Source organism: Ipomoea triloba, chromosome 10, assembly GCF_003576645.1.
Source record: "Ipomoea triloba cultivar NCNSP0323 chromosome 10, ASM357664v1".
In the NCBI taxonomy this organism is placed as follows: Eukaryota; Viridiplantae; Streptophyta; class Magnoliopsida; order Solanales; family Convolvulaceae; genus Ipomoea; species Ipomoea triloba.
This window is the reverse complement of record NC_044925.1, coordinates 2,789,956-2,811,152: the sequence shown is the minus strand read 5'-3', so window position 1 is coordinate 2,811,152 and position 21,197 is coordinate 2,789,956. Positions and strand designations below refer to the sequence as shown.

General features: G+C 29.8%; 2 protein-coding genes and 1 non-coding gene across 3 annotated transcripts; 2 read left to right on the top strand and 1 right to left on the bottom strand.

Moving 5' to 3' along the window:
• The first annotated feature begins 1,446 nt into the window (after positions 1-1,446).
• Positions 1,447-1,530, top strand: TRNAL-CAA. Its single transcript has one exon. It is a non-coding gene; the product is annotated as a tRNA-Leu (tRNA).
• Positions 1,531-5,866: 4,336 nt separating this feature from the next.
• On the bottom strand, positions 5,867-6,552 carry LOC116031424. The gene is made up of 2 exons (XM_031273628.1): positions 6,143-6,552; positions 5,867-6,039 (listed from the first exon to the last, which is right to left on the bottom strand). Exons 1-2 carry the CDS (start codon positions 6,443-6,445, stop codon positions 6,001-6,003), a joined length of 342 nt encoding a protein of 113 aa, XP_031129488.1. The 5' UTR covers positions 6,446-6,552; the 3' UTR covers positions 5,867-6,000.
• A 3,447-nt stretch (positions 6,553-9,999) lies between these two features.
• LOC116032941 (ras-related protein RABA1d) lies at positions 10,000-12,646 on the top strand. The gene is made up of 2 exons (XM_031275692.1): positions 10,000-10,419; positions 11,979-12,646. Exons 1-2 carry the CDS (start codon positions 10,196-10,198, stop codon positions 12,412-12,414), a joined length of 660 nt encoding a protein of 219 aa, XP_031131552.1. The 5' UTR covers positions 10,000-10,195; the 3' UTR covers positions 12,415-12,646.
• Positions 12,647-21,197: the final 8,551 nt, after the last annotated feature.

Here is a 21,197-nt window from a genome sequence, read left to right as displayed (position 1 = left end):
ATAGGGGTAACCCAAATCAAGTTTGTCGGGCTGTTAGTTTATAGTAACTATAAGATTCCAAGTTTAACTCCCAATAAGAGTAATTTATTGGCCTTCTTAGTTTCAACGAGTTAGCTATAGACAATCTAGATTGGTTTAACTCTTTATTATTCTTTGTCGACTATACTCACAAAACAAAATATTCGAAGCGCACACAATCAAATAATAAAGGGAAAAGGTACAAATAAGCCATTGAACTATTTGGGAATTAGCAATTAAGCCATCGAACTCGAATAAGCTCCAAATAAGCCACTGAACTTAGGAAAACTTAGCAATTAAATCATCGAACTGGAATAAGCTCCAAATAAGCCACTAAACTCAGGAAAACTAAGCAATTAAGCCACTAAATCAAAAAAAAAAAAAAACAATTAACATTTTTAACAGGTCATTTGTTTATTCCGGTCACCGGCGACGACTTTTCCGGTGACTAGCGAAAACTTCAGGCGGCAACGGTCGCAGGAAAAATCGTCACCGGGGGCCGGAATAGGCAAATGATCTGTAAAAAATGTTAATTGTTATTTTTTCGGATTTAGTGGCTAAATTGCTTTGTTTTTCTGAGTTCGGTGGCTTATTTGGAGCTTATTTGAATTCGATGGCTTAATATAGTTTGAGGGCTTATTTGTACCTTTTCCCAATAATAAATGTAAATTTTCTTCACCACCAAACAAAAAAAAAAAAGAAAAAGAAAAAAAAGAATGATGGATATGAATTATGGTGATATGTAATAACGTGTGCAAAATATTAAAAATACAAAATAAAACACATCATCAAACAACACTAGCTATTCATTGTGGCTTAGAATAGGCAAGTTGTCGGCATAAAAAGGGGTTTTGAATGGTGAAATTGCCTGCAAAGTATTGTACACCTGGTCCCCTTATTCACTCTGGAATGTCCACACATTGCTGTCTTTGCTTCCCACAAAAACCTATAATCTCATTAATTTCTTGCCCTAATTGTTTTTCTAGTTTTGGTTCAAACGGGATTGAAATCAAAATCAAATATTTAATAATTTGAATGGGTTTTAAAATAATCAAAACTATTAATAATTTTAAATTTTTTTAATAACATTTTTCTTCTTTCCCTATCACAAATAAACAATGGTGGGGTACAAATGTAAAATATTGCTATGGAAAAGATGGTTAAGTAAGTGAAAAATGATTTTCATACTCGAAAGTCAAAAATTCAATTCTTGCTAACACTTTCTCTGTTGAGCTTGCTGCATAGAGTCTTACGCAAAATTATTCAAGAGCAGAATTTACTTTGGACACATCCTCGCGTAGTGTTTGGATTTCCCTTGTGACCCGAAAAAATGTAAAATGTTGTGCAATGGTATAATTTTTCTTGAGTAAATTAAAACAAGCAAGATACTCAGGCTTTCGACTTCTATAGAAGAACCTAAAGGTAAATGTTAGGATGGCCGAGTGGTCTAAGGCGCCAAACTCAAGTTTTGGTCCTTGTGAGAGGGCGTGGGTTCAAATCCCACTTCTGACATTAATTAATTAATCAAAAAATTTGTTCAAACGTGAAAATTGCAATCTAACTTGTGTTGGATCCAAACTGCAAGAAGAACTGGACAAATTTTTAATTTGAGCCCCGGCCCTATAATGATTTCCTCAAAATTTTAAAGAGGCCCTATTAAATGATTCTCAGCCCACACTAAATGCATACCTATATAATTATTTTTCTAAAATTTGGGTATATATTTGAAAAGAAAGCTGGTAATACCTTTTCTAAAATTTGGGTATATATTTGAAAAGAAAGCTGGTAATACCTCCCGGACAAATTTTATTGTCAACCATGATTCACATTGCTACAAACAAATTATTCTGTGAACCCGGTCTACCTTGCAAGGTGAATTTAAGTTCAAAATACACCATTTAAATACTGAATGTTTATAATTTATATACTAAATATTCACAACTGAATATTCATAATTTACATACTAAATGTTTACAATTTAAATTGTGAACATTCAATATGTAAATTGTGAACATTTAATATGTAAATGGACACGGGTCCATGATATAACTATTGTCACATTGCAATATGGATTACATATAGTAGTAATGAACCTTAAGTACATAAAAAATGAACTTTCAAAGAATGAACATTCACCAATGTATTAAAAATGAACGTTCATTATACTAAATACGACTCTTATGTCAATGGTCCACAAGTAAATTATAGTCCATGATATAATGATTGACCTCCAAGCGGCTCGGAAGTATGAAGCTCCGCTTTTTTCTTCTTTTTTTTTTTAAACAAAAACAACAACCAAAGAACATTACAAAGATAAGAAGGAGGGATATCGAACCACTCCGAACAACCAGTTTTAGAAACGGACCAGTGTGAGCCATCCGATTCACTGATCGTTTTACAAACGATAAACTAACTTGAGAGAAAGAACTCAAACAAGTTTTGAACATCAGTAATGATTAAATTAAAATAAGACTCTCAAATGTTTTTCTGAAGGCTTTTAATAACTGAGAGAGAGTCAGTTTCCTTAGATGTGGGTTTAATATGACAAGTTTGAGGGAACTGTGTCGCAGACATGTTGGCTGTGTGAGCTATGTGGTGTGTTGCAAAGGGGGAGACACCATGCATGACAAATTAGCCAACACTTAACATGCCTCAACATGTTAAGTCTTCTTAATTGTCGTGTCAGTCTGTAACTACAAAGGTATCTATACAACGCTATATATGCCAGTTTAAGGATATCCAGCTCACTTTGCAAACTCGATCAGGCCTATCCTACACTAACACAAATTTGTAAACTCTGTGATAGTCTGATCTCATTCTGAATTCATATTTACTGTAGATTAAATGTGTTCTCATCTGAAACTTTTTTATAATAATTCAAAATACTTTTTTTTTATGACAATAGAAGTTGTTACTCGATATTGTATGTTGAGTATGTAAATTTCGTTCTTGTACAATACCTTATAAATTATACATGAGAAGTAAATCGCACTAAGAAGGCTCTGTGCAACAAGTTAGGCTGAGAGGGTGTTGGCAAATATGAAGATCATGCTTCACCCACTCGACCATCCTTTCGTAGCAATTCGTAACATTTTTAAAAATATTTTTACATGAGTTTTTAATATAAAATGAGTTCGAAAAGCAAAAATATAATGAGTGTATATGGCAAAATGAATTTAGTGCCATCTACAAAAAACCACTTTATATGCTCACTGAGTTAGCTTAAGTGGTAGATCATTTGACCTAAATTCACTACTCCAACAGTTGGAATGTAAATGTCAAACTATCTTGGATATGTCTCACAGAATTAAAATTAAGTAGGAACTAATTAGGTAATTCTTGTATTTAAAATTCACGATTTTTTTTTCACTTAATAAAAAAAACATATATATATATATATTGATCTCTTGCTTTCATATGTTGAAAGTACATGTTTGAATTGGTTTATACGGCAATACCCTACAATTTCGAAATCCCCAAGGAAGGAACTAATGGGAATTACTATTTTGTATTACAAATCAGTGAATTCACATTCGTCTCACGTGAGTCGAGGAAGAACAAACGAATAATCGTACCATATTAATTTTATATTAAGATAACAACATATAATATAATAAGAACATTTAAAGAATTATATAGTATGATTTTGTTACATTGACATAATTTGTAAATATAGATTGATTTTAATTTTTAGATTCATAATTTGTAACAAGTTCAAAATTATTGGTTACGCCACATGGTTCACATAATCCCTTTAGTATGAATTTTCGAATAGTAAATGTGATAGTTTTGTTTCTATTCTTTATCAATGCTTAAAAATTTATAGAAAGACAATAATGAAATTTTTTTTAAAAACAATAATGAAAAAAGAAAAAATGTCCCTAGATGAGTGAATTCTGTCAAATTATTCTGTGGACTTGGGTTTATCTCACAAGTTATTCTGTGAACTTGAGTTCAAAATACACAAATTACGTATTAAATATTCACAATTTATATACTGAATATTCACAATTTACCTACTGAATGTTCACAATGCAACATAAACTCGGATTCATGTATAACTATTGGTGGATTCTTGGACCAATACCTATAAACCTAGGAGACTAGGATAGGGTAGGACTAGAACTGCTAGTTGTCCGCAGGTAGCTAGAGTTGTTGACTATGTATGCCAACTGCATGGCATTAATTGCATTTATTACTTGGGAAAATTGTACATCTAATTGGGGAAAAAGGGATCATATTGATATTAGCAGCAACAAAAATAAGGAAAATAATACATTAAAATTATTTCATTACAATACTTCAAATTGGATGAAGGGTGGTGCTGTGGTCCACTACTAATAGAACAAAATAGAATTATTACTGTGCGATAAGAAATTTTAAACGATTAATTATTCTCTCTTCTTTTAAAATATCTTATTGATTTATTAACAAGGCGTTCAAATATTAGTATGACATGATGAGACAGAGTGATTAATCATTCTTCTCCCTTCGAAGTGTATGTCTTGTGGAAGGCCAACTTGGCGTTCCTCAAATTCAAAGATTTGTTGGTAGTGAGTAGTGTTTTTTTTTGGAGTTTTCTCTATATTTATTCAAAAAATTGAATGTGGTATTATGTTAAAAAAGTTTTTTTTTTTTGAAAAAAAAAAGATTCATATATTATCATTAACATATGACATGATGTGATATCATAGGATTAATTAAATAGGAATGGCAAGTCACAAGATATGTATTAAATTTGGTTCATTCATTATTTTAATTTCTTTTACAAAATATTGAAATGCCAAATTATAAAATTTTGCAACTTGTCAATCTCATGTGTATCCATATATCGAATATGAATTTTCTTATAAATTTATCTCATAGAGCCCGCATGCCCGCCATTCTAACAAGATAGTTGATAACCTCAATTTGCTCTCTATACACATAGTTCACTTGGCCATCCTTTTCCAAGATCGATGCTTTTTTTAGGTGACGAAGGAAACATGTAGTTGCTATCTGAAGATACGCACTGAACAAATTTTAATTATGTGTAATTTTTTGCAAATCCCGGACACTTAAAAATTTTTGTGAGAATAGGCTATTGTTGAGTGCCTCACACTCCACCACCTACCATGTCATGAGAAGTAGGAAAACCACTGTTTAAAGGTTTATCTTTTTATCATATTTGAAGAGACATAATTTCCTAAAAAACAGGTACACAGGTTTGACCTTTTGAAAGAATAGTCAAACAGTTGTACATTTCTTTTCCTTTTTTTTTCCCTTTTATTTTTCATTTCTCTGAATACTGTTTAATCCAATAATACTTTTATACAAAAATTTAGCCATATCTCACAACATCATGTCACATTGCATGTTGTTGTTGTTGTTTTTTTTGTTTTTGTTTTTTCAACTTAACTTAAATGGAGCCATATAAATGTAAAACTAAATTATGAACTTAAATGAACGATTTGGCTATATCATCAAAAATTTGAAAGAAACTTTAAGTTTCTTTAAGGATCTCAGCTTCCAATTTGTAAAATCGTGCGCAAATCAAATTTTCAGTAACTTAGCTAGAAAAGTTATTTTTATGTCAGATTGTAAAGAATGACTTATCGTTCCATTGAATTTTGTTGTAAACGTCCCTAATAATGATTAATGAATTTACCTTTCAAAAAAAAAATACTTAAATGCATGATGTCATGAACTCATAAAATTAGAGTACCGTAAATGAAATAATCAATAAATATAAAGTGCTATATATATTAAATACCAAAAAGGTACAAATGTAACTCAAATTTAATGATTTTAAAAGAAGAAAAAGAGATTAAAAGAGAGAATAGGATTGATTAGATTAAAGAGAAGGATGAGAAAAATAAGTGTTATCTGCATTTCCATATATATACTTGATGGGAATGATGTACATTTTGATATGGAAAATACAGTATTAATTGGTTAATTTTAACTGCAAATACAACATCTTTAATTCCTGCAAAAGCTTCATCATCTGCCATGGAATCTCTTTGGAGAACACAAACATGCCTGGAAACCAACCAAAAAAACAGATTCTATTCAGCCTAATAATCTTTCTTGAAATCATAATAATGGGAAAAAGAGAAAAAGGAATAGAAAGCTAAAATCTTACATTGAAGAAATGGGTTCTTCTGTGATGCCTCTTCAAGGCTTTAGAAAGCTTGGCAGCCATGTCAGTGTGGGAGAGAATCTTGCCATTCCCAGGAGAGCTCAAGAACACACTTCTTTGAATGGGGGGAGACCACAGACCACTCTGGGAATAATCGAAGTCAAACTCTGATAAATCTGAGAATTTTGAGAGGAGTTTGTCTGAGATTGACTTGGAAACAGCCTGAATTCTGAGAGGATGATGATGAAAGGCATCAGAGCATGGAGAAGATGAGAGTTCAGAGATGGACATTTCATAACAGTACATACTAAACAGCTAGCAGAAAAGTATGGATCATCATAAGACAAAACAAAACAAAACAAAATGGGAAAAATATTATAACCCAAAAGATAAAAAAGTGATTTTGGATTGGGTTGTGTGTGTGGTGGGGTGGGGTGGGAAGGACAGAAGGAGAATTCTGACTTTAACAGGAGAATGGAGAGAAGAAGAGTGCATATATGCCACCAAATGGAAGAAGAATATGTATGGGGTGTATGATATGCAATGATCTTAGTTGTTAGTAATAGACGTGGGCACCATGATTAAAGATTTAAAGTCTCATTTCTGGGTTTTATGGTCTAGTGACACGAAGTGGCTAAGAGAAAAGTAAACTTTTATGCGTTTACATTTAACAAATTATGTGAATATTATTAATATATTACGTGTCTGTAATTAACAAGTTATGTGTTCTCAATTTATTTACAGTTATTAACAAAAAACAAATAATATATAAAGTATATACACATAATTTTTAGACCATAATTAACAATATAATATCGACCTTGGACCCATGGTTAATGGTATAACTATTGGACTCCATGCGTGTTCCAAAGCCCTTCAATTGTCACTCAGGGAATTCTTCAAAGGCGACGCTCGCTCACCTGGTTCATTGTGATGTATAAAGTTGAGTATGAGTTGTTTCAAAGAAATAATTGCCAACTACTATATAATGTGATGATATCTCAGTGGTTGAAACTTAGATTATTTGATCTGAAAATGTTTGAGAAAGTTTAAAATAGATACTGTTTTGAGAATTTCTTTTGGAGATTAATCTTCTCATATGTTGAGTGTTGACAGACCAGATGCGTGCACTGGGCACATGGTGTTTCGGAGCTACCAAGCTGCCAATAATGTGTATAAACTTAATAAATACAAAAAAGTTCTTTTTTTTTTTTTCTTCTCCCTTGTATATATAAAAAAAATAAAAAAAAAATAATTAGACCATAATGCAAAAGAATCAAGTTGGCTAATGCATTTTAAAATTTAACCTCGTGTATGTTAGTCGTTAGAGTTCCACTCTTGTACAAATCAAATTCTTGAGGTGAGTTTTCATTATGATGTTGGGGCGCTAATAGTCTTAATGCAAAATCATTGGCCATCCGACTGTATTTGGACTGTGATTCAATTGAATTTGAAAGTGACAGACTCATTTATTTTTGCTTAAAATGATTCTCATATCATAGAGTTTGATTATTTGTTAATATTTTTTTTATTGAATCTCTTGCACAAGATCTTTCTTGTGCGATTTCTTATGTGTGATTTATAAGCGATTACACTGGAGCGTTGTTTATCTAATGCAGACAAATTCAAATACTGTGTAGGACACACAATGTAGCTACAATTTCATCTTATTGAGGCTATAAGAGCCTTTATCCAAAGTGATAAATCTATGTTATATCAAGCATATTAAATGATTATCATGTTTGGTAAATGGCAAATTCGTCAATTTTGACATTTTTGTAGCGTTTGCCTTTCACTTTTGAAATTTGTGTTACAACTTACGACTAAACTTACCGACTATTGACAATTTTTTGTTTTTGAAAAATTCAAGTGCTTTTTTTCATTTTTATATACAATTTTTTAAAAATTTGTTTAATATAATGTTACTTGGAAAACATTTATCTCGAAGTGAAAAAAGTAAAACAAAAAAAAAAAAAAACAAATTGTGTACCTATTACAAAGGTGAATGTTAACTAAACAGTTATTATATCGTGGACCAGGGTACATGCATAGTGGACCCTGGTCCGAAACGACGTCATATCGAATGTTAGTGGACGGGTGGCTGGACGGACGCCGTTCCGAATGACTTTAGGAAATACATAAAATTCCTTCAAAGAATACACAGAAAATGAAAACACCAAATACACAAATACATCACCCCTGTGTTTAAGTACCACTAACATGAATACATAGAATCTTGTCTAGAATACACCGAATGACTTCAGGGAATACATAGAATATTGACACAACTACACAGAAATCATCCTCCTAACATTTGAATACACAAAACACGTCACAACCCATGTTTAAGTACCCCTAACATGAATACATATAATCGTAGTCTACAATACACAGAATGCCTTCAAAGAATACACAGAATATTAACACAAATACACAAACCTCATCCTCCTAACCTTTGGATCATCTAGTTGTTTAAAAAACAATCCTATAACTATTCTCATATAGTTCAATCAACGAATATCACACACGATTCATTTATTTGCATCAACAACAAATGTCAATCTGAACAACGCAATTTTTATTTTATTTTTATATTTTGAAGTTAACCGTCAAAACGAAAAACGTGATTTTTTTTTTAAAAAAACCATTAATTAAATCAAAACGACATCGTTTTGGTATTGTGCACCCTGGTCCACAATATAAATTGCCTTAACTAAACATGAGGAAAAAAAAAGAAAAAAGAAAAAAGTTACGCTAATCTAAACTAAACAAAGTCATTTTAGACCTGTGTAAACAATACGAATTGTGGCCCCAATATAATTTGTGAGGTTATATCAATTATTATTGTGTGGACCATGGTCCATGGTCCATGGTTCACAATATGAGGACCATGGTCCACACACAGCTGTGTGTATCATACTATCAAATAATGTACATTCAATATAAATATAATGTACATTGTATTCAGAGAATATATATTATTTATGTACTGAATGTACATTATTTTTATAGTCAGTATAAAATAATGTACATTTAGTACATTAAAAATGTACACACATCTGTGTGGACCTTTGCCAGGTTATATTAAGTGGGTTTTTGAGAGAATTGTAAAACGGGCTTTATTAGCTCATTTTTAGCCAGAGTTACTATTTTAATTGGGTCGAGGATTATTTTGGAGTTGGGACCATGAACCAGCCCACAATCAGCCGAATAATGGCTTGTCAAGTCTCTTTTAGATTCATCAAAATTGTGTAGAGTATTCATTTCATTTCCCTTTGTGATTCAAATCTAAATAATTTCACGTATATGAACATGACTATTCCACTTTCTTTTTGGCCGCACCATGAGGTGGGGCTCACATAACATCATACACAATAAAATTAGCCAATTGCTATATTTAACATTACACTTTTTCTCTAAATTATAAGATAATGGTAGAATTTGTTCATACTTGTTGATCATACTCACTTCTCTTTCATAAGTAATAACTCATGTCTCTAAATTATAAGATAATTTTATCTTATTTTCTAAAAGAACATTATAGACGAAATTTACAACATCAATAGCTTAAGAACGTGAAGTGAGCACGACTTAAGGACAAGAGGTATGCATGACCAACATCCTATAATTAGCTTACAAACTAATTAAATATTTAACATTCAAATACCTACGACTTTCAGTAATTTATAATATAGCGAAAGTAAATTCAGGACAGTACTCTAATGGTTGAGACTTGAAAAGTTACACTTGAAATTTATTCCGACTGGTCGAGTTCATGGGGTCCAAGATGTGACGAAAGTGGAGGGTATTTATGTAATTTCCCTATCTCTGAAAGTCCAAAACATTGGATACACTCGTACACCTTCCCTGTTCTCATTTGTCCCTGTGGACTGTGGATTCCAGCCTTGCCAAAACCAGTCTCCCAGATTCCACTTTCAAGGCAAAACTCAACTTGAAAACTAACAGCGTGCGCTCACAACACTAAAAAAAAAAAGGGAAAAGAAAAGGAAAAGAAAAGAAAAGAGTTGGCGCTGTGGTGTTGTAGAAGCTAAGTGGATGATGGCTGGGTATAGAGCTGAAGATGACTACGATTATCTATTCAAAGTGGTTTTGATTGGGGATTCGGGTGTGGGGAAATCAAACTTGCTCTCAAGATTCACCAGGAACGAGTTTAGCCTGGAGTCCAAGTCCACCATTGGCGTTGAGTTCGCCACCAGAAGCTTGACTGTGGATGCCAAAGTCATCAAGGCTCAAATTTGGGACACCGCTGGCCAAGAAAGGTTGCATTTTTAACCCCTATTTTGGTGTTTCTCGATCTGGGTATTTCATATCTGTCATAACAATAACTTTGCTTCATTGGGAATTTCAAGAACTGCATTATTGTCTGATCTGAAGTTCTGAATTGCTCTGTGTGTGTGTGTGGAAGTATTGATTGATTTGGTTGTAGCTTTGGAGAGATCTGAGGAATGTTGGTATCAGCTTCTTTAGTTTCCTAGGTTGCTAGTAAGCCCACATTTGATCTATACTAGATTAGATCTTGCTAGGAATGCTAGCTTGTGTGAAACATGTATGCTGTGGTCATGTCTGATGTTGTTCAATGTGCAGTGTTGTATTGATTAGGTTACCTGAACCAAAAATTTCAATAATGTCTTATTAACTAGGTGATCTGAACTATAAAATCGAATCTTTGACAACTGAGAATCTACAAACTTTCTGTTAGGATCAAGTGCTTACCACAATGCTAAAGCGGGTAGCAAAGACGCAACTTTATTTTCCTTTACCGCAGCATTTTCGAGAGGCAGGTGTTAGACTTGGCCCTTCAGGTCTGCCCAATAATTCCCTAGTCAACTGGTGCTGGACTTGCCCCTTCACAGGCCTCTGCCCAAGACTTTCCTACATATACTGTAGGCATCTAATACCTTTACCTTTTATAGACCATGCTGCTTGTAGTTCTAATAAATTTTGGCTTACATCAAAATCGTAGAAGAAAGCAGCTCAAATTATGAATCAAAAAATAAAGGGGGAAAAAAAAAAAGAAACCGAAAAATAGGGAGGGAAGAAAAGCAACCTATAGGTACATGATTGACTTGGATCACATTTTAGGGGGGTGGGAGATAAGCAATGACAACGTTTTAGGGAAGTGCTTTACTTCGATTTGTTTTTCTTTATATAAATTATAGTTCTATAGGGATGCCGCTAATAATATCCCTACCTTTAAATGGTTAACCTGCCAATCTATTGAAAAGGCGTTATGTCGTGTTGCATATCTGTTCTTAGTACAGTGGATAAGCTATGCGTTTTCTGCTACAGGTAGTGTTGGATAGCGACTAATAGACGTGCCACTGAGCTGATTATTGCTTCTAGCAGTTGATAATAGCTCACATTATAGATGCCAATAATTGGTAGTGCATAAGCCATAATTCTTCTGAACTTTGATATATAACCAAAAGATATTGGAATATTGGCTGAAAAAGACATCATACTTTCCAGTTTATAGGTTAGTTTTGATAAGAATACTTCATTTCTATGTTACTTGGACTCAGATTTCCATTTCGCCATTTCGGAGATGGCCTTCACTATGGCAGCTCTGACAATCTAGTAGGATTGTAATTTGGTCGAATTTGATTATAGACAAAGCAGCAATGATGCTTTGCAATGTCACTCGAACAACCTTAACTTGGGTTTAAATGAATCTTGGGCCATCTTGAACCAAAAATGAATTGAAGTGGCACTAATTGATTCATTGCTAGATGTGAGCTTATTTGATATGTAATTGTGCTTTGTTATGTCGCATATTGCGCAATTTCCTTAGCTTCTGAACGCCCGCTGTGGTTTCCAGGTACCGGGCAATCACTAGTGCATACTACAGAGGTGCGGTGGGTGCTTTGCTCGTGTATGATGTGACCCGCCACTCGACTTTTGAAAGTGTTGAGAGGTGGCTCAAGGAGTTGAGAGATCACACGGATCCCAACATCGTTGTCATGCTCGTAGGCAACAAATCTGATCTCCGGCACCTCGTGGCAGTGTCAACAGAGAACGGGAGGTCTCTCGCGGAGAGGGAATCCCTCTACTTCATGGAGACTTCAGCACTCGAAGCTACTAACGTCGAGAACGCTTTCTCTGAAGTTCTTGCCCAAATCTACCACGTCGTGAGCAAGAAAGCCATGGAGAGCGGTGAGAATGGGACGGCTTCTTCTGCTGTCCCTTCGAAGGGCGAAAAGATTGATATTGGTAAAGATGTATCTGCAGTCAAGAAAACCGGTTGCTGTTCTTGAACACTTCCAAGCAAGTTAAGGTGCATTAATGGTGGAATGTGTATTGCTACATGTTTGTATGTACACCTATGTTGTTTTGAACATCCTAGGCTTTTAGTTACACTGTGTTCCTAGTATTTTCTTCATTCACTTGATAGAAGGAATGTACTTATTCAGTGGATTCTATTAACATCTGATTCATTCTTTCTTCTTGTACTACAAAGGACTGCAATGGCTTCTCTTTTTCCTTTAATTTTTTCAAGTTCTAAGGCAAATGAGTATATGTTTAGAGATGAAGTATAGGCTCTATTTGGTAAAGATTAAATGTGACAAAAATTATACACTTGCATGAATATGATTTTTTTTTTTTTTTTTTTGAAATCAAATGTGAGATTAATCTAAAAGCCGTTAGAAATTTCATGATAAATGCATGTTATGTTAAACATTGTTTGGGTTGTTGTGATCATTAAAGGCAATATATTCAACTGATCATAATTGATGTCACCTCTCCGGAAACATTAATCTGTTTACTAACAGAAAATTCTGTTTTCTGTTTTTCAATTTTTCAGTTTTCATTCTCAGTTTTCTATTCCCTGTTTTCTGTTTAGAAAACTTGTTTACTACACTCATTTTTTCAAATTAACGTTATAAAATTAGCAAGTTTAATTTCGAGTAATTTTTAGACCTTATATTTAAAATATTTTAAAATATATTTGATTTAAATAGAATAAATATATATTTTACTTTGAAGTCCAATATATGTAAAAAAAAAAAATTTACATTTGATATCCGGACCAAATTTATATATGTATATAACATAAATAAAAATATATTTGAACCAATAACCTATTAAGTTCACAAAAAATTTAATTTAGATAATATTAATATTTTTTGAGCTAATATTTAAAATATGTTTGGATATATTCATTTGAATGACATGACATGTATGTAATATATAATTTTTATTTTGAATTCTAATATAGTAATATATGTGTGAAATTTCGATATATGATATCTGGACCAAAACCAATAATCAATTGAGTTCAATCAAAATATAAAGCGTGGTATATGTTTCAACTTTTAATTTAGATAATATTAATGATGTATAATTTTAAGCATAATCAAATAAGTTATGTTTAAATAAATAATGTAAATAGAAAAGATAGAAGATGATATAAGTAAAAGAAGATGATAATAAATGTAATCATAGTAATGAATAAATATGTAAGTAGATAATGGTAAGAATGTGGTTATAATGACATATAGTCTAATAGATGATATCTGATTCTGTTTTCCATTTAGAAAACAGTTTTTGATAGTGTTTCAGTTTTCTTGAAAACTGAAAAATTATTTCCTGTTTTCAAAATGGAAAACTGTGCTAGTAAACATGTTTTCTGTTTTCTGATTTCTAGTTTTCAAAATTTCCAGAAAATTAGAGAAATTTTCCAGTTAGTAAACGCACCCTAAAAATCCAACTGTTTTTTTCAATAATAATAATAACCCAACTTTTAGACATGATAGATGTAATATAAATTGTTGAAACGCATTATGAGAATCAATAAAGTACCATTTTTCTTAGGCTGTCGTTGATGATCACTTTTATCTCACAAGTATAAAAGATAATTCTTTTTTTTCTTTTTTTTTTTTACAAAGAAAATTTGTGATTACTATTTAAGGGTGTGCATTGTGTATCTTAATGAGAGACCATGTACAACGAGCAGTCAAAAAAGTATTAACAAGAATCGAACTTATAATTTTTTAATATGATAATTATGCTATACTTAATCAGTGACTCAATAATGTTAGTTAATCTTTTTCTTTTTGTACTAATCACAATAACTAATACTTATTACTTAATCAACCTCTCTAAGCACGCCAATTAAGGCAACTCTATGAGGTCATGTGCAACCACCCCTACAAGTGGTGGTGATGAAACTAGCATATAAAATTACAATATTCTCTATATTAAGATCCATTTACAATGACATGTATGATAATTTAAATCATTCTAAATTAATATGGATTAGTTTACACCTCTATTATCATTCCACCTGAGTGGTCACACGATCGAACCTCGATGGTGGAAACATTGATTCTTTGGGCATATACTACTTTGTTAAGTGATCTGCAATTATGTCGCTCACAATGTTGTTTGGGAGGCAGTTTCTGACTTCTGAATCAGGTTGTTGGGAGTGGTTGGACATTCTGCCTATATTTCTTGTTGATTGTCTTTCTTATGATTTAATGAATTAAGTTTTTCCGTTAAAAAAATAGCTTATGCTTGTGTTGGATAAAATGTTAGAGGATGATCTATTCAAAGAGTGGTTCATTACTTGTAATTCGACAAATTAAGGGCAAAGGTGACTGTCATACCCTAATTGCACTTTGGTCTGGACATTTTGAAAGTTTTTGATGAAATGAGATTGGAGTACATGATTCACTTAAGAGGCTAATCATACGTGTACATTGGATAAAGAGTTACTTTTGGTCCTAAATTTATAGGTGGTAGATCATTTTTAGTCTTTTTTTTAATCATAACATCCTCATTTGGTTATGGTATTATTGTGTTAAATACACAAAAATTTGGATCTTTTTTATACAAAGTGGATTGACTACGCTATATTTTTATGTTTTTTTTTTTGGAATAAATCTATAATTAAAGACCAGAATGCTTTTGTATTTAACGACATTTAAATTGTTTTAAATTGTTTTATTCATAAACGACATTTAAATTGTTTTTGGATCAAATAGGAATGTTCCGATAAAAAAGACTAAAAGTGGATTGACACCTATTAATATAGGACCAAAAATGAAATTAACTCATTAGATAAAATATGTTTTTTTTTGTTTCATTATCTTTATCATGTCATACATTTTTTCAATATATTATCAGTGACACATCATCATGCTATGTCAACACTGCCTCTTACCATACCAGAATATATTTTTTACAAGATGAAGATATTTAAAATGTTGTCAATAAAAGATTATTAAGATTTAAACCCAAATTATTTATATAATTAATAAAGTTTAAGTTTTACTATTACACTACACATTGTTAACTTATATATTATTTTATTTAATATCATCATTAATATATAAAAATATTTTAAAATATATCTATCAAAAGTTAAATTCATTTACTTCTAGAATTTTTTTTCCAAAATTATTATTACTATTAGTAATTAAATAATAATAATAATAATAATAATTAATACTATTATTATTTGACATAAATAATAACTTTGATTTATTTATGTCAAGTACTAATTAAATAATACAGAGTAATAATAATAACTTTGAAAATAAAAGTTCTTTAGAATTAATTTAACTTTGAAAAGATATATTTTAAGAGATTTTACAAATTAATATTAAATAAAATAATAAGCGTATTAAACAATTACAAAGTAATTTACAATATGTTTGGTTTACATAATACCTAGGTGAGGAACGATATAATATTTTTGAGAATAAGCCTATTTCATTTTTTGAAAAGTCATTTTATTCTCGGAAATAAGCTATTTAGCTATCCGGGGAGGGCTTGGAATTATAGTATTCCTGAGTTCTCAATAATAGCTATTTTACGTAATATCTAATTTATTCTTGCCTAATTTCTTTTTTTTTTTTTGAAAACTTTGCCTATTTGTTATGCATTATAAATATATAACTATTGTTGTTGTTATTATTTATTTATTTAATTTTATTAATGCCTAATTTTATTTTAATTAATCTTTATTTTTGTTATGTAATATAATGTGTGTAATATATATATATATATATATATATATATATATATATATATATATAGTGAGTTTGTCATTTGGAGGAGTGAGTATATGTATATAATTGCATTCAAATGAGAACCATGCATGCTTAACATGAGATCATAAAAATTGCATGAGTGTACACAATTTACTACATAAATACACATTAACTACTTTCAGAGTCTGATCTCCACCGACATCTAAGCATGCCGAGAAGTAATTAGTTGTATTGATGTAACAAAATGTGTGCACTTGCAAAGGACCTTGTGGTCCAGTGGCATCAAACCCTTCTCTTTATACGGGAGGTGGTGGGTTCGAGCCTCAGTGGAGTCAATATTGACTTTTGTGCTTCAATAGGTTGAGAACAGATACTGTATTGTAATAGAGTTAGTAATATTAAGTAGGTTCTTACCTAAACGCAAGTGCGCTTATTGTATTTCAATTCATTAATCCAACTAAATACTATTATACAATTCCTAAATTATATTTTTTCATGCACTAATCAAGGGAATGAAATTTCAATTCTGATCTATTTCATTCCAATATGATCCTTATTTTCTCAAAATTAATTCCATAAACCAAACTCCCTAATAATGGTATAGATTAGTAGTTAAAACTTTTTTTAAAATCTTTTATTAGTTTTTTGGTTAATTCTTTTTGGAAATATTTTGAGAGAATGTGTGATTTGACAACAACAACAATAATAGATGATAAAGTAATAACAAGACAAGGAAAAAGTTCATTGAAAATTATACTAACGAACTTTGCAAAATCAAATAAAAGTCTAAAGGATATGCTTGATTTGGGTTGTAGAAATTTATTTGAGTAAAAATCACGCTTTACTTTGTATTGAAAATCAAATTTAGACAAGTTCGTTGACAATTACGGAATATACCATAGAGAAAAAAGTTATATTGTACATTTTGAAATTATATATATTTTTTGCTTTGATCCTTGACGTAACAACTAACCAGTGTGGGAAAATATTCTTTTACTTAACTAGTATGCTACCCGATCCGTGCGACGTACGGACTAAAGATTTGAAATATTATAACTATGCTATGTTATTAAAAATCATTAATGTTATTAAATTTCATATATATATATATATAAAAGAAATATGAGATTTATTCATTTATAAAGTTTTATTATTTAATAATTATGTTGATTTTGATCAAACAAACAAAGCAATAATGGGAATGGGATGGGTTCTTAGGGATGATGAAGGCAGGTTTATTGCAGCAAAAGGAATAAACATGCAAGGTCGTTTCAGTGTGCAGGAAGCCGAAGCTTTCTCTATTCGGGAGGCTCTAAGTTGGCTGAACGAGATAAGTGTGGAGACGTGGATGTTGAAATAGATTCGCAAGTTGTCTACCATGCTATACTAACACTTCCTTTTTATTCTTCTTTTGGCATTCCAGTTAATGATATTAAAGAAACTACATTTACGATAAATAATGTAGTTTTTCACTTTACTAAGTGATCTGCGAATCATGCTGCCTACATTGTTGCTCGGCAAGACGTTTTTGCAGGTTGCGGGGAATGGGTTGATATCCCGCCCCCTTTTCTTGTCGACGGTTTGTCTGATGATTGCTACAATAAAGTTATGAACATAATTATTTGTAATTAAAATAAGAATTGATATTTAAGGTGGTAATTACTACAAAAAATAAACTATATTACTTCCTCTGTCCCATTTTACCTGTCCTATTTACTATTCATGAGTCAAACCAACTCTTTCTTCTTTGCTTATTTTCTTTAGTAATTTTTTTATTATTTTTAAATTTAATTTTTTGTGTTTAATAGTACTTTCAATGTAGTTTCTAAATATATAAATTTTATATATTAATGCTAAACTTTATATTATGAAAAATTGGATTAAAAATTAGTTCAGTAAAGCCTCGTTAAACGAACCAGACAACCATTTTGGGACGGAGGTAGTATAAGTTTAATACAAAGTATTTAAAATTACAAATTTTTAAGGACTTATAAACTACATTAGTAGTTGAATTACAATTTTTCAGAGTCACCACAAATCAAAATTTTGAAACCATTGAGCAGATTTCTAACTCTAGATGAACATCATATAGTTGACCATAGACAAAAATTGATCGATTTCCTTAATAACAACCAAACAGGAGATAGTGTTTACCCTAAACTTTTATTGATAGTCATTCAAAAGTAAATATACAATGAAATTGCATGTATTGTTTTTAACTATAATATATTAACATTGATAAAAATGATATATTTTCAAATAAGCATATTCTTCCAAATTTATTAATTAATTTGAAAACATAATATGTCATGATATTAAAAAAAAAATAATGCAAATACTATTATAAATAGTATAATATATTACGTTTAATAAATGTATAATATATTATGTTTAATACAATCATAATATATGTATAATATATTACATTTAAAATGAATGAACGAAAATACTATTAAAAATAGAATCATACAATTTAAAATTATAACTTAGTGATATCTAATAAAATTTAGTATGTTACACACACACACATTAAAGCATAAATCATTAGTATGAAATTATATAAAATATATATTACACATAACATAATGTTTTTTTACATATATAAAAATTAAAATTTTGTACTTTAAATGCATCTATTACATTATATCTCATAATCCAAAGAATATCTAAATCTAAATAAATTATTTACAATTTATATTTATTGAAAATTAAAATAGTACACATAATACACTAGTAGCTACTACTAATCTAATTTGAATTTTAAATTACAACTATTAAAGACTTTTTGTACACAACATTCATATTTTTACTGCAATGATTGTATTTTATGTTCTTTTAATTTATAAATATTTATTTACTTTTTTTAGTATTTTCCCCAAAAAATTATTTACAAAAGGTGTAAAATGGAGTAATAATATAAACTTGAGATAATAAAAGGTGACAAAATGACGTAATATATGTAGTAATTTGTCTAATTATTGAATTAATTAGCATATATAAAAATAGACTACTAAAAAGTGTGAAATGGAGTAATAATATAAACTTTTAAAACAGGTTAGTCAATGGAGAAATCGATGTGTATACTATTTTGTAGTACTTAATTACCTTATATAAAAATAGCCTATTAAAAGGTAATAAATTATTGAGATAAAATGTGAGAAAATAATAATGCTATTAATTGTAGGTAAAAATTTATAGCAATAAAAGGTGATAAAATGACTTAATAATTAGTAATATATGTATAGTAATTTGTAGTGTAAACTTTGGCTGTTGAGTGTAAGCATAAAGATAAAGAATTGATATGAATCAGATATTATTTCGGATACTAATATGTAGATTTTTGGATTTTGTAGCTAAACAATGAAAATGGTAATATAAAAATAGACGATTAAAAGGTGTGAAATGGAATAATAATATAATGTTTAAAAACATGGTAATCAATGAAAAGACGTTGTGTATACTTAATTTGTAGTACTTAATTACCTTATATAAAAATAGCCTTTTAAAAGGTAATAAAGTATGGAGATAAAATGTGAGAAAATAGTAATACTATTAATTGTAGGTAAAAAATTATGGTAATAGAAAGTGATAAAATGGCTTAATTAGTAATATATGTATAGTAATTTGTACTAGTAATATATGTATAGTAATTAGTAAAATCTATTCAATTAATTACGAATATTAATATGTATATTTTTTTTATTCTGTGAAATGATATTTTTGTCCAATATGTTGATATTACTAAAGTGTCTTTCAGTTTGAGCGGGAAAACTCAACCAAACACTTTTGTTATTATATATACTAGTATTTTCGCCCGTGCGTTGCACGGAATGGATTTGTTATTATATTTAAAGAATATTTGGATCAATATACAATTATATATATTATAACTTCGAATATTATATAGCGCAATTGATGAAATTGATTGGACCGATTATGTTTTCCTAGCTTGAATTAGAACAAATAATTGTCCTATTACCCGTGCGTGGATAATTTTTTTTATTATATATTGAGATAATAAAAATAAAGATGAAATTATAAAAAAGTTTAATATTGAACGTGTACATTTATTTGATTATAAGATTAGTACAAAAGTATTACTCAATTAATTGAATAATATATGACTTGTTTGTCTAAAATTATCTTTAAAAAATCTATAAGAAATATGACTTATATAATTATATTATTACTAAAATAAATATGAGAAAATGAGAAATAAATTAATTATAATTATTATAAAAATAAATTCAACGACCAATGCTTAGCTTAATTACCATAATAATTATTAGGCAATTATTATTAGTCAGTTACACTAATATATGTGTAATTATATTTTTATACTTTAAGTATATTCATTTTCACCATATTGCATTTAGTTTTATCTTCCTCCTCCATATTTGAATGAATTAATTTTGATTATTATAAAAATCTAACAACCCATGTTCAATTAATTTTTTTTAAAGTTTAAATAACTTAGAGTTTTTAAAAGGAAAGTATACTTAATTATTAAAGTTTTTAAATAATTTTCAGTCAATTAGTAATATATCTTTTTCTTTTTTGGATAAATGATTTTACTTTTATTAATAGTGTTGATACGTGAGTATTATCAATTAATAGATATTAGTTAATTTCTATTTTACATTTTCTTAACAAATAAGCTTTATTAATTATTTGACCAATAAAATATTTAATTAATTGACTACAAAAGTCTGGGCGGGGAATGAAATAGGAAGGAAACTTTTATATATAGTAGAGAATATAGATTACGATCTTTTTATATTTTAAATCAATTAGTAATATCATTTTTTCTTGTAATAAGGGTCAAATAAGCCACTGAACTACACACAAAACTGCAATTAGGCCATCGAACTCAAAAAGAATGCAATTGGATCCCTGAACTACATAAACTCATGCAATTAAGTACAAATTGACATGTTTTCAAAAAAAAAAAAGGTCCACCTATTTACCTACACTTGTGATGACATGGCGGTTACTAATTTTAAAATAATTTTAATTAAAATAATAATAAAATAAAAAAATAG

Excerpts from the sequence above, each read along its gene's own strand:
- LOC116031424 (XM_031273628.1), bottom strand. The coding sequence starts at position 6,445 with ATGTACTGTTATGAAATGTCCATCTCTGAACTCTCATCTTCTCCATGC. Across the intron at positions 6,040-6,142 it reads GAAGAACCCATTTCTTCAAT|GCATGTTTGTGTTCTCCAAA; the intron begins GTAAGATTTTAG and ends GTTGGTTTCCAG.
- LOC116032941 (XM_031275692.1), top strand. The coding sequence starts at position 10,196 with ATGATGGCTGGGTATAGAGCTGAAGATGACTACGATTATCTATTCAAA. Across the intron at positions 10,420-11,978 it reads GACACCGCTGGCCAAGAAAG|GTACCGGGCAATCACTAGTG; the intron begins GTTGCATTTTTA and ends TGTGGTTTCCAG.